Source organism: Tamandua tetradactyla, chromosome 1, assembly GCF_023851605.1.
Source record: "Tamandua tetradactyla isolate mTamTet1 chromosome 1, mTamTet1.pri, whole genome shotgun sequence".
Classification (NCBI taxonomy): Eukaryota; Metazoa; Chordata; class Mammalia; order Pilosa; family Myrmecophagidae; genus Tamandua; species Tamandua tetradactyla.
This window is the reverse complement of record NC_135327.1, coordinates 147,512,057-147,524,520: the sequence shown is the minus strand read 5'-3', so window position 1 is coordinate 147,524,520 and position 12,464 is coordinate 147,512,057. Positions and strand designations below refer to the sequence as shown.

The following is a 12,464-nucleotide window of genomic DNA, read 5'->3' as shown; positions in this document are numbered from 1 at the left end:
AGACAATGAAAATCATTTATAATCCCACTAAGAACAAAAGCACTATTAAGATGATATATTTCTTTCTAGAATTTGCTACAGATAAATAAGTGTATTTGTGTATATATTCATCCTCTTCACAAAATTGTGACAATAATGCACATGTAGGTTTGCATCCTGCATTTTTACCATGAATGATTTCCTGTTAAATTATATATATTATTATATATTTTTCAAATATACTTTAATGACTGTACAGTATCCCATTTTATAGATTTATGATTTTTTATTTAACAAATTACCTATTGGAAAAGTGAACTACTTCCAGATATTTTTGCAATTCAAAAAAATGTTTAGATGGAAATTCCAAGTCTTTACTTAAATCTCTGAATGTATCTTTAAGATAAATTTCAGGAAGGGAAATTTTCAGTCAGAGGGTATTTTAATTTCAGTTACTTAAAAATTACCGTGCAGTGGGTTGGTTTAAACAATGTGAATTTGCTGGTCGTGATTTCAAGGCTAGGAATAGTCCAAAATCTGGGTATCAGCAAGGCGATGCTTTCTCTCTAAAGACTGGCATGGTGGGGCTGACTGCTGGTGATCATTGGTTCTTTGCTTTTCTGTCACATGTCACATGGCAATGTGCATAGCGGCATCTTCTCCTTTCTCTTCTGGGTTCCTTTTTTTTTTTTCTTCCCTCATGGGCAGATACTGGGAACCTTCTGGGTTCTTTTGATTTCCAGCTTCTTGCTGCTCCCTGTGGCTTCCCTCCTGTGTCCAGTTTCTTTTGTTTATGGAGATTTAAGCCATACTGGATTAAGGCCCACCCACATTCAGTTTGAACACACCACTTTAATTCATAACGTCTTCAAATGTGCTATTTACAAATGGGTTCACACCCATAGAATCAGCGGTTGGGACCTGAATATGCCTTTTTTTATGGGAGACATGATTCAATCCCCAATAGAGGGTAAAAACATATAAAGGGTCTTAATATATATAGTGGAATTGTTCAAAACAGTTGTCCAATTTACTCATCCTCTGCTAGCATTTTATGCTTCTATTTCATGAAATACTCATGAACACTAAATATTTTAAGTTTTAAAACTATTTCAGTTTGACTCCGAAACCATTCCTGTTAATGCCGAAGAGTACCTAGGCTGTATCTGAGATTCTACAGAAATTTCACATAGTAAGATTACTTTCCAGAAACCTACAACCTGGAGATGGGTTCCTAGGCCAGATAAGTCCTGAAACCCAGAGGGGCCAGCCTCTCCAAGAATATCAACCAGTTTCATCCCCCATCTCATACTATGGACACCCTTTTCTAACATGAAAAAGTTAAAATGGGCAGAGCCCAAATACCCTAAAGATCGGGAGAAGGGTCAAAGGAGAAGGAGTTATAACAGGGAAGATAGGATTTAACAAATGAGTAGGACTGCTGAATCATATTAATATTTCTTTTAGTCTCTAGTGTCTTGGAACAGCTAGAAGGAAAAACCTAAAATTGTGGAACAGTAACCCATACCAAACTCTGAAATCTGTTCTGTAACTATTTGTTACGATGTACTTTGTAATTTATTGCTTTTTTATATGTATGTTATATTTCATAATAAAAAATGGTTTAAAAATTTCAGTTTGAGAGATTTTTTAACTCATGTTTGTATCACTTTGTTGGTGAAATTGAATATTTTTTATGAGTTTTGATTATGTTTTTGTGAATTTTGAGGATAGTCTTTGCTCATTTTTCTATTAAGATATTCCTCATGACATTGCAAATCTATTAACTATTATATGTTGAAAATGTAGTTTTTAATTGTTTTTTCTATAAATATAGAGAAATTTAGAATCTTGACTTAGATCTTTTCTTTTAATGACTGTGGTGGTTTGAAATGATGTGTGTACCCTTGAAAAGCCATGTTTTAATCAAAATCCCATTTCGTAAAGGCAGAATAATCCCTATTCAATACTGTATGTAATTAGCTCATCTCCCTGGAGATGTAACCTAATCAAGAGTGGTTGTTAAGCTGGGTTAGGGGAGATGTGTCTCCACCCATTTGGGTGGGTCTTGATTGGTTTACTGTAAAAGAGGAAGCATTTTGGAGAATGAGAGATTCAGAGACAGCAGAGAACAACAACATAGCCACAAAAAGCAGAGAGCCCACAAGCCAGTGATCTTTGAAGATGAAGAAGTAAAATGCCTCCTAGGGAGCTTCATGAAACAGGAAACCAGGAGAGAAAACTAGCAGATGACACCTTGTTCACCATGTGCCCTTCCACCCGAGAGAGAAACTGTGACTGTGTTCACCATGTGCCTTCTCACTTGAGAGAGAAACCCTGAACTTCATCAGCCTTCTTGAACCAAGGTATCTTTCCCTGGATGCCTTTGATTGCACATTTCTATTGACTTGTAATTGGGACTTTTTCTTGGCCTTGGAACTGTAACCTAGCAACTTATTAAATTCCCCTTTTTAAAAGCCATTCCATTTCTGGTATATTGCATTCTGGCAGCTAGCAAACTAGAACAATGACTTTTAACTTTATTTTCATATTTAGGAAGTCATTTCTACCCTGAAATCAGGTAAATATTTATCTATATTATTTTCTAGTTATAAGGGTTTATATAAAGTTTATATTGAATTCTTAAGTCATCTGGAATTTGACATATATATTCTAGGAGGTATAGGTTTATTTTTACCCCCATAGTTAATTCAAATGATCCAGCACCATTTACCAAGTATTTTTTGCCTTTTTCCACTGATTTGAAATACCACACATATTTTAAATTCTTAACTACTTTAGGGTCTATTTCCATGTTTTTGTTTTTCTCTATTGATTTGTTTATTTATTTACAAATTTTTAAGTTTAGTTACTGAGCTTTTGCATACTTTTTTTATGGGAAAGTGTGGGCCATGAATCAAACCTGAGTCTCCTACATGACGGTTGGGAATTCTACCACTGAACTACCCTTGCACCCCCTCTTAGATTGATTTTTAAATTGGTATCACAACTCTTTGCTGCTAGCTCTTCTGTTTCAAATTGCATTAGCTATCTTAATTTAATCTTCAAAGTGAATCATAGTTGACTTTTGTCACATAAAAAAAATTCTAATGATGCCTTATTCAAAATTACTTAAAATTTGGCAGCTATTTTATGGAATCTTGACATTTTTACAGTTGTGAAATCTTCCCATCCATCAGTGTTGCTTATTTTTCAGTTTGTCTTTTGCATGCATTAGAAAAAACTGTATCAATTCTCATGGAATCATAAAATCATATTACTATTTATTAAGTTATTTTTATTGAAGCTTTGAAATTTTGTTGTAAAACCAGCCTCTTTACTATGACATGACTTTTTTTTTTTTTACTTATTAAAGTGTCTTCATGTATTTATATATTGCTCTTTCAGAGGTTTCTTTAATTTCAGTTTCAGCATCGATAAACTTTATAAGTATGGTTAGTTGTTGTTTCTCAACTTTTTCATTTAGACTTTGCTACAAAACAAGCCATTCCAAAACTTAGTAGCTTAAAACAATGATTTTTTTTTTCACAATTCTGTGGTTTGACAGGGTGCTTTTTCTGTTCTTGTTGTGTGAGCTCACTCTTGCAATTGCTGTCAGCTATCAGCTGTCAGCCCTCAGCTCAGCTGGGATGGCTGGGACATCTGGGTCTCTCTTCATATGGTTACTCTCATACTGGGGTTTGTCTCAAAAGGGAAAGCTCCAGTTTACAAACATTTATCAAACTCAGTTTAAGGCATGTTTGCTTATGTCCCATTGACTTGAGTCACTCCAATTGTCAAACCAAGGAGTCTGTGTGGGGAAGGGACTATATACCAAGGTATGGATGCTAGGAAGCAGGATTTATCAGGAGCCTTTCTTATTATGTACCACACCTACCGTCTAGCCTTTTTTGTCATCAGGTATTTTCTCCTTATTGTTTATTGAGAGTACTTTTATGTCCTTTTTTCCTGTGATAATTATTTTGTTTTATTTTCAGAGCATTATTTTAAACTATGGCGTCAATAAATCCAAGAATGTTGAGGATATTTTCATACTTTGGCTTCTCTCTGAAATAAGCAATGACTTCCCTAGCTTTCTCTTCAAAGTTATTTATATTCATAGCTTAAGTCACTAAAGCATTTTAGTTCATAAGATGAAGGTTTGAGAAAAAATAAATGTGGACTTGGCTTAAAATGTGAAAACAGCATCCTCCCAGATCTTTGTACCAATTTTACAGCAGAATTCTATGAAAAGATAAAGCAAAAGACCCTTAAAAGAAAAATCGTATCGCTCTTAATGCAGAATAAACTTTATAGATCAGATTGGGATAGACAGGAATCTTGTCCACTTTAAAAGTTTACAAGGGTAGAGCACTAATCAATTTGTAAATATTACCTTTATGTGAAATTCACTAACATTCTGGTTGACAACATGAGTATTATTTGAAAATTGTCATTAGGAAAATGATTTTTCTTGTTAAGGCACATTGATGAAACTATGGTCTTTATTTTCAATCCAGGGGAAAAAACACATAATTTTTTAAATCTAGTAAATGTGTTGAAACAAAATTTCATGTTGAAATAGAATTGTGAAAATTGCTGCTGAAAGCTAGCTTGTAGAATGTTGTAATAATTCAAATGCAAACTCAGATGATTTAAAAACAGTTTTTCATCGGTGTTGGTTCTATTTTATGTAATAAAACAAGTTTGAAGTCTAAATATCCTGACCTGGTTTTTAGGTTACTCTGTAATTAGTCCACCTACACTTTTTCAGTCTTATCTCACATAGCTCCTTTGTCCTGTCAGCATGGCTTTGTGAACAACAGATTTATTCTGCCCCCTGTGTCTTTACCCTGTGTATCTCCTAGCTTTGAATGTGTTGTCTTGCCATCATTTGGTGTCCTTCTCAAGCTGTATCTCCATGCATCTTCCTAATTTACTGCATCCTGTATTGATTACCCCTTCTCAGAACTATAAATATTTGCGCTTTCAATCAGAGATAAATAAATACATGTTGCTCATTTACATTAAGTAGATTGTAAGTCTTCTTAGAGGGGAAGATTCTTACAGTACTACTCTTTTTTTTTAACCCTCATAGCACTTTCACAAAGCCATTGGACAAACAGTAATTGCGTAATGTATGTTCCCTTATTGTTATGAGATAATATAATTTTGATGTAATTTATTTTTTCTCCTTTAATAAAGGGATAAAATGGGATCTGCACTAATGATTGAAACTGCAAGAAACCCCACATGTCCTAAGGTAAGTTTCAATTGATTTAAACATAACACCTGGTTAGAACTGAAGGTCAGGTGAAAACACTTATTTTGGAGGCCTTTTTATTAGCAAAGAAATCCTTGGGAATATCATCTAATACATTATATAAATTCCTTAGGTAAGAGTCATTCTATGAAAATATAGGATGTGATCATTAGACATTTTCTATAGCCAATAAAAGTATAACAAAAATTTAAGAACCTGGAAGACTAGAACTTTATAAGAAAGAATTATTTTATAAGAGCTAATCAAATCTAGTGATTTAAGGAAAATTGTGGAATATCCTAGATTTATTTAAATGAACTTTTATATGCCTCCTATGTAAATATTAGATTATATTAAAGTTGAAATAGAATCTCATTTGTAAAACTTCTAATGACACTAAGAATTGCTTGGGAAAATCATAGGGTAGAAGCAAGATCCTTGGACTGTAATTGTGAATGCCGAAGACGTAAAACTGTGTCTCAGTTGCATTTTCTTTGCGAGCAAGTATTTGGGCCCCTGAGAGACATGAGATTCCTCAGAGACCACCTCTGGGGATGAAAAACCAAAATATATAAGCAAACAGATTGGTCTTTTGGCTTCTCATATACTCTAACAAGAGCAACTCAATTTTTAAGTTTTATTTAATATAAATAAGATCTTGCTTCTGTTGCAAAAATATATTTTTTAAAACTACTAGACTACATGACCACTGAGAGCACTTTCAGATATAGTATTCTATGTATGCTGCTATCACTTATTAACTATCAAAATATTTAAGGAATCCTAATTATATCTTACTTTAGGTAGTATAATATTAATATCCGTATTTATTTTAAAACTATGGTTCTAAGCCAGTGCACAGATATTTACATTTCAATTAGGTAATACTTGATTTAATGTTGAATACGTAAGTTGCTGGAGATATTGTATTATGTAACACAGAACTAGTATAAATTTAATGTTTATAACACATGCAGATATTCAAATAATAAATAATTGAATAATTTTGGCTCAATTGTGGAATTTATTTTAAAATTAAAAGATGGTCTGTAACTTATTTGAAATATTTTTGGAAGACTGAGATGGAAATAAAGTAAAAAAACAATAGTTTTTAAACTCACAGTGTTTATCATTCAGTAAATATTTACTGAATGCCTGTTGTGTGCTACACATTATTTTAGGCAGTAGGGTTGCAATAATGCATAGGCAAAGAGTCAGACAACAAGCAGGTAAACAAGAAAATTTCAGGTTATTCCCTTAAATCTTCATTTGATAGCGGCAGACATTCTAAAATTTAACCAAGCTTTCCAACTTGCAGTTTGAGGTCAATCTGACCTTCTTTAAAAAATAATAATAATAATTTTTATTTCTTGCTTTCAGATGTATGAAATTCCCTTTATCCTTGAAATTTTTAAATGTCACTAGGCTATTTCTCAATGTAGCTTCTCTTTTATTTATTTTGTATGAAACCCAATGATCTGAATGTTGCTTGAGTTCTATTTTCTTTAATAATATTTGTTATTTACAGGCTGTTATATATTGTCTTGTAATATTTACGTATCTGTTTTCTCTATCATCCTCCATACATACCTCATTTCACTTTATTTTGGAAGTATTATCAAGATTAAGATTTTCGTCTGCATCAGTTATTCATATTTCACTGTAACAAATTTTCGCTGTATAATTTCCAGTGCCGATTTTATTTTGGCTTTGCTTTTTTGTTCCTCTTAGTTTTTTCTTAATTTTCCTATTTTCTCATCTTGGCCCACTCTTGCCACGTAACTCCTTTTGTTTGATAGACATATCATCATGTGTTACTTACTAAGCTCATGAAGCAGATATTGTCTAAGAATGTTCATGCTTGGTGTTGCAAATGTGTTTCACAGGAGCACTTTTCTCCTAAAATCCTAGGATATTTTCCTGCTCTCCAGGTACCCTAACAGAGTGTGGAGCAGAAACTGGTATAAATTTATTAGGCTTGTGGTCTGGAAGTGGTCGTAGACCCTGCCTGGGTTATTATCTATACAAATCCACCCTTTCCGGGAGCCCATAAAATGGTTTTCACTGGGCCCAAACCTTTCCTCAGTAGCCCTTTACTTAGATGCTGACTACACACATTTTTGAACAGGCTTTGCATTTTAAAAATTCATCCTTGAATAAGAGTTGTCCATACCTAGTATCCGGAAACAATTTGAGGATTTTTTTAATGCCCCTCACCATTTACTTGTATGGTAGGAGAATTCCCATTTTTCATTTGAACTGGAAAATATAAAAGGCTTTCGCCTGCTTCTAAGTAAATGTCTAGTGGATGATTATGTAGGTCCACTCTGCAGAAATAGGACTTATTCCTATTCTCCTGACTGGTCCTTTGATTAAGGAATAGGATTGTGACCCTAGGAGTCCCGTGAAGTTTGTGTTTATTCACTAAAGACAAGGTATAACCCTGAAAAACAGCAAACACAGCTCCTTCTATTCCTCTTTCACCTCTGCATGCTCATTTTTTCATCGGTTCTGCAGGTATTAATTATGTGTCCAGGTCTGTGCTAGGCACTTTGGAGACATTGGTGAGCAAACACAAACATGGAAAATAAGGGGGGAGGGGGATAATAATAGAATAATCACACAAATGAGACACAGTTTTCCAGAAATAAGTGCTGTGGAACACCAAAGCAGTTCTCTGAAAGCATATATTTAAGGGAATATGGGGGGAATCTACTCTGAGAAAGTAAGATTTGAGATCTCAGTATGAGTTGTTGAGTAAGAGAAGTCCTGGTAAAGGGAACAGCTTCTACAGGAAGAGTCACAGAGAATTCCAGGAACAGCGAGAAGGCCACTAGGACTACAGCCCAAGTATCTAAAGACAGCATGTGAGATGAAGCTAGAGGCAGATCAGACCATGCAGAGCCTTATAGGCCGTGGTAATGAGATGCACGTAGCTCTTTTATAGAGGATCTTAACGTGTACCTCCTGCCCCCTGCTTGTTCTTTTCTGTTTCCAGGGCTACCATTTTTGTTTTGCTTGTTTTTATATTTTGGGAGTTGTCAACTTTGAGTGAAAAAGTAGAGTGGCTATGGAGGAACTTTAGCCACTGCAAAAAGTAACTTACTTATGGTAAATGGAGCAGGCACCTGCATGTTTCTTAAATCCAGCCCTATCTATATATCAGTTAATAGAAAGACCCTCTGCGTTTTAGTACACAGTGAAATCTTATCCATAGTAGCCTAGAGATACACTTGGTTCACTCACAGAAATTTGAGGTGTGATAACTGGTTTATAACACAGAGGAGTAGGGTGGGCAATGGTGGTGCGGTGGCAGAGTTCTTGCCTGCCATGCCAGAGATCCGGGTTTGATTCCCAGTGCCTGCCCATGCAAAAAAAAAACAGAGTTGTAAAGGAAAAGTCTGTGTGAAAGGGGGTATCAGAACAAATATAATTGTTACATATTTAGGATGTTAAATTTTAACCCTACAGTAATCAGAAGGAAAACAGATGAAAAATATATTCAGATACAAATGGGAAGGCATTCCATATGGTATAACACAAGAAAGCAAATAAATATAAAAGTAGGCTTTAATGGAAATGAGGGGGAAAAAGGTATAAATTAACAAAGACTGAACAGCAAAATGACAAGAAAAACCAGTATTATCAGTAGTGACTCTAAATGTAAATGGATTAACTCTCCAGTCAAAAGGCAAAGATTGGCAGAATGGATTTAAAAAACTTAACCCAATTTGTGTGTTGCCTGTAAGAGACTCACCTTAGAGTCAAAGATACAGGTAGGGGTGGGCCATGGTGGCTCAGCAGGCAGGAATGCTTGCCTGCGATGCCAGAGGACCCGGGGTTCAATTCCTGGTGCCTGCCCATGTAAAAAAAAAAAAAATATATATATATATATATATATACACACAGGTAGGTTGATGGTGAAAATATGAAAAAATAGATACTATGCAAGTAGTAACCAAAAGAGTCCTTGTGTGTCTATACTGATATCAGATAAAATGGACTTTATGCTAAAAATACTTAAAAGGGACAAAGATAGTCATTAAAAATAATAAAAGGAAACAATTCAACAGGAAGATGTAACAATGATAAACATATAGGGACCTAACAGCAGAGCCCCCAAATTTATGAAGCAGTGCTGACAGATTTGAAATGAGAAATTGACAGTTCTACATTAGTAAATAGACTTTAACACACCAATCTCAGTAATGGACAGAACATCTAGTCAGATGATCAGGACTTGAATGATACACTAAACCAACTATATCTAACAGACATATTTAGAACACTGCACCTAACAAAAATAACACGCACGTTCTTCTCTCATGAACATGGATCATTCTCCAGCATAGGCCATATGTTGGGTCACAAAGCAAGTCTCAATAAATTAAAAAATATTGAAATCAGACTATCTAAGTTCAACAACGACAACAACAAAAAGCAGGCCCATAGCAGGACCTATTTGTTAGGATAGACTAGCACAAGGCACTAACGATTTTGGAGTCATTAATACCATTTGGCTCTTGAGTTTATATTGCAAATCACTAACAAATATAACACATTTTATGTAAATTCAAATGACATTGAAATCTGAGACCCAGAGTAATTAAAATTATAGTTTTTTAATAAAAATTACCCATCTATCTAGTTATAATAACTATAATCAGAAAGTACTGACAATTTGTGTAGTATTAGAGTTTTAGCTTTACTAGTCATGATACTTTCAAAGAGCATAGAAATAAAGACTAATTTGTAAGTGATACTATGCAAATAATGTATTTATTTGTTTTTGTGTAGTTTTTATTCATAGCTGTTACTGCTCTATCAATTAATACATAAGGGTCTGAAAATTTATGCATTCTTGAATGTCTTCTTAAATAACTAGTCAAATTTCAAAAATATTTTTCATGTTTTTTTTCTTATAGAGCATTCCTCAGAATTTTCTTAGTCTTTGTCTTTATTTTCTTACAAAGAAACACCTATTTGACCTGGTTTGCTTGGCTCAATGTTATATTCATATCATACATTTATATTTTGGGATGGAGTTTTAGATTGTTTACCCTCACTGCTAAATAGTATTCAACTTTTAAAGATTGCTGCTTTATAATGGGTACTGTTCATTTTTTTAATTCATTAGGTAGCTGCAGTAAGTACCTTAGTGAACAGAGGGATAATGCCAAAAGCATTTGTGTTCAGAAACTATGGTCATTTTCCTGGAATCAGCTCTCACTATTTGGGAGGCTGTCAGTATAAAATGTGGCAGGCCATTAGAGCCTCATCTGCTGCCCCAGGCTACTTTGCAGAATATCCGCTGGGAAATGATCTTCATCAAGTAAGTTGATTGTATGGCTTTTTCTCATCTATGGAAAACATTTACTAAATGCGATTTAAAGAGTCCTAAGATTTTCTTCACATATTGTCACATGACAAAAATGTGCAGTCCAAGATATTTTATTTGTTGCTTGTTTTCCTTAAATTAACAAACCTGGCTTGAGAATATACTTTAGGAAAGATTTTTTTGTTTGTATTTTATGTTATGTGATTTTTAGCCAATTATGATAATGTTTTTGATAGAAAAATGAAGTAGTATGTCTGATTGGCTTTCTAAGTTTTATAAAAATTAAAATGAAACACAGTTCCTGAAAATACAGAACCCAGTCTGATAGTTTTGGTGGGCATATTTTGAAGAAAAGGATATAATAAAATGATGTTAATAGTAAACACTTATTAAGTTAGCTATGTGTCAGACACTTACCAAGGCCTTTATGTATATTATCTCATTTAATTACCACTACTTTTGAGGTAGATAACATTATTTCTATTTTAAAAATGAGAAATTAGAGTCTTAGGAGCAGTTGGATTAGGCTCACAACTGTTAAGTGACAGAATTAGGATGCTATCTTTAATTTTACTGTTTTAAAATTTATGACTACGTGATCTGTAAAATTGAGTATTTATTCTTGGTAATTATTCCTTATTCTTCCTTCTGTTATCTAGACTCATTTGCTTATCTTACCAATTTTTTTCTCTGTTAGTTTAGTTTTTCTCTACTATTTATGGAAATCTTAATTCTTATGCTAGATGGTAAAAGTAAAGTCAATGAAATCTTGAACCGACACTTCCAAAATACATTTTTTATATGTACTTAATTTTTTATATTGTATCCTACCTAAAATTGGTTTCATTTGATGGAGTCAGTAACTTTAACTTCATTATCTAATCATTATAGTATATGTACTGTATTTATTTGGTATTCAGATATATGTTCTATATAAACTACATATCAACAATATACGCTTTAAAAGCTTTTAATGAATAACTTAAATTTGTATGTATCTATATTACAGTAACAAACGTTTTAATCATTTTTATCCTCTCCTATATTTTGATACAGTATCTTAGATATATTTTTTAATGTTGTGATCAGCTATCACATTTTCTTTTTACCTTTCTAAAAGCAGTGCCATAATCTTTGTAGAGATTAAAATAGGATTCCTTTTGTCTGTGTATTTATTTATTTATTGGGGAGGGTGTTGCATGGTCCAGGAATTGAACCCAGGTCTCCCACATGGAAGATAAGCATTCTACCACTGAACCACCTGTGCACCCTCCTTTTGTCTTTGTAGTCCAATCAAGCCATTTCTTTGTTGAGTCAGTTATTGTAGAATTATATTAAATACTTCCCCTTCTTGTATTTTTCTTCTTTCTTCCACCCTCTCGGGACAGAGAGTGCTGGCTATAGAGTCTCTTTCTGACACTGATTTTAGTACTGGTCAAAATAAAATGTCTGTTTTAATATATAGCTTGCTGTTTTTAATAGCTCTCTCTCCTTGTAGTATTCTCAGCATGTCATCAGTGGAGAAATAATATATTCAAAATAAAATAGCTTAGGTTTACAACTTAAATTTTTTTATGGTGTGATGCTACAAAATTGCACTTACGCAAAACTATTAGTGAAAGTCTTAACTTGATGAGTTAACCATTTCAAGACCATATATTCTCAGTCTTCAAAACAAGTTATTTCATTCACTCTTTATTCCTCATCTTTGAGGAAGTACTACTAAAGTTTGATTCAGTCTGTAGAATACATATATTAAACTCAAGTAATTCAGTGGTTCTGTTCTCACTGGAATCAGATACAGTATAAATTCTAGGCTAATATTCTATTTGAGCCATTACTCAAAGTAGTGCTGTAATTAAGAGGATGAGATGGATGGGGAGA

The 12,464-nt window shown here is 33.5% G+C and overlaps 1 protein-coding gene across 4 annotated transcripts in view; it reads left to right on the top strand.

Moving 5' to 3' along the window:
* The window catches only part of PNPLA8 (patatin like domain 8, phospholipase A2), an 85,552-nt gene that overhangs the window by 44,197 nt on the left and 28,891 nt on the right, over nucleotides 1-12,464 (top strand). For all 4 annotated transcript variants that reach the window (XR_013178513.1, XM_077167600.1, XM_077167534.1 and 1 more), the window contains exons 7-8: nucleotides 5,185-5,242; nucleotides 10,380-10,574. Coding sequence is in view for 3 of the 4 variants with exons in the window: in XM_077167600.1 (XP_077023715.1) it covers nucleotides 5,185-5,242; nucleotides 10,380-10,574 (253 nt within the window). In the remaining variant the exon portion in view is untranslated. The remainder of the gene's footprint in view (nucleotides 1-5,184; nucleotides 5,243-10,379; nucleotides 10,575-12,464) is intronic.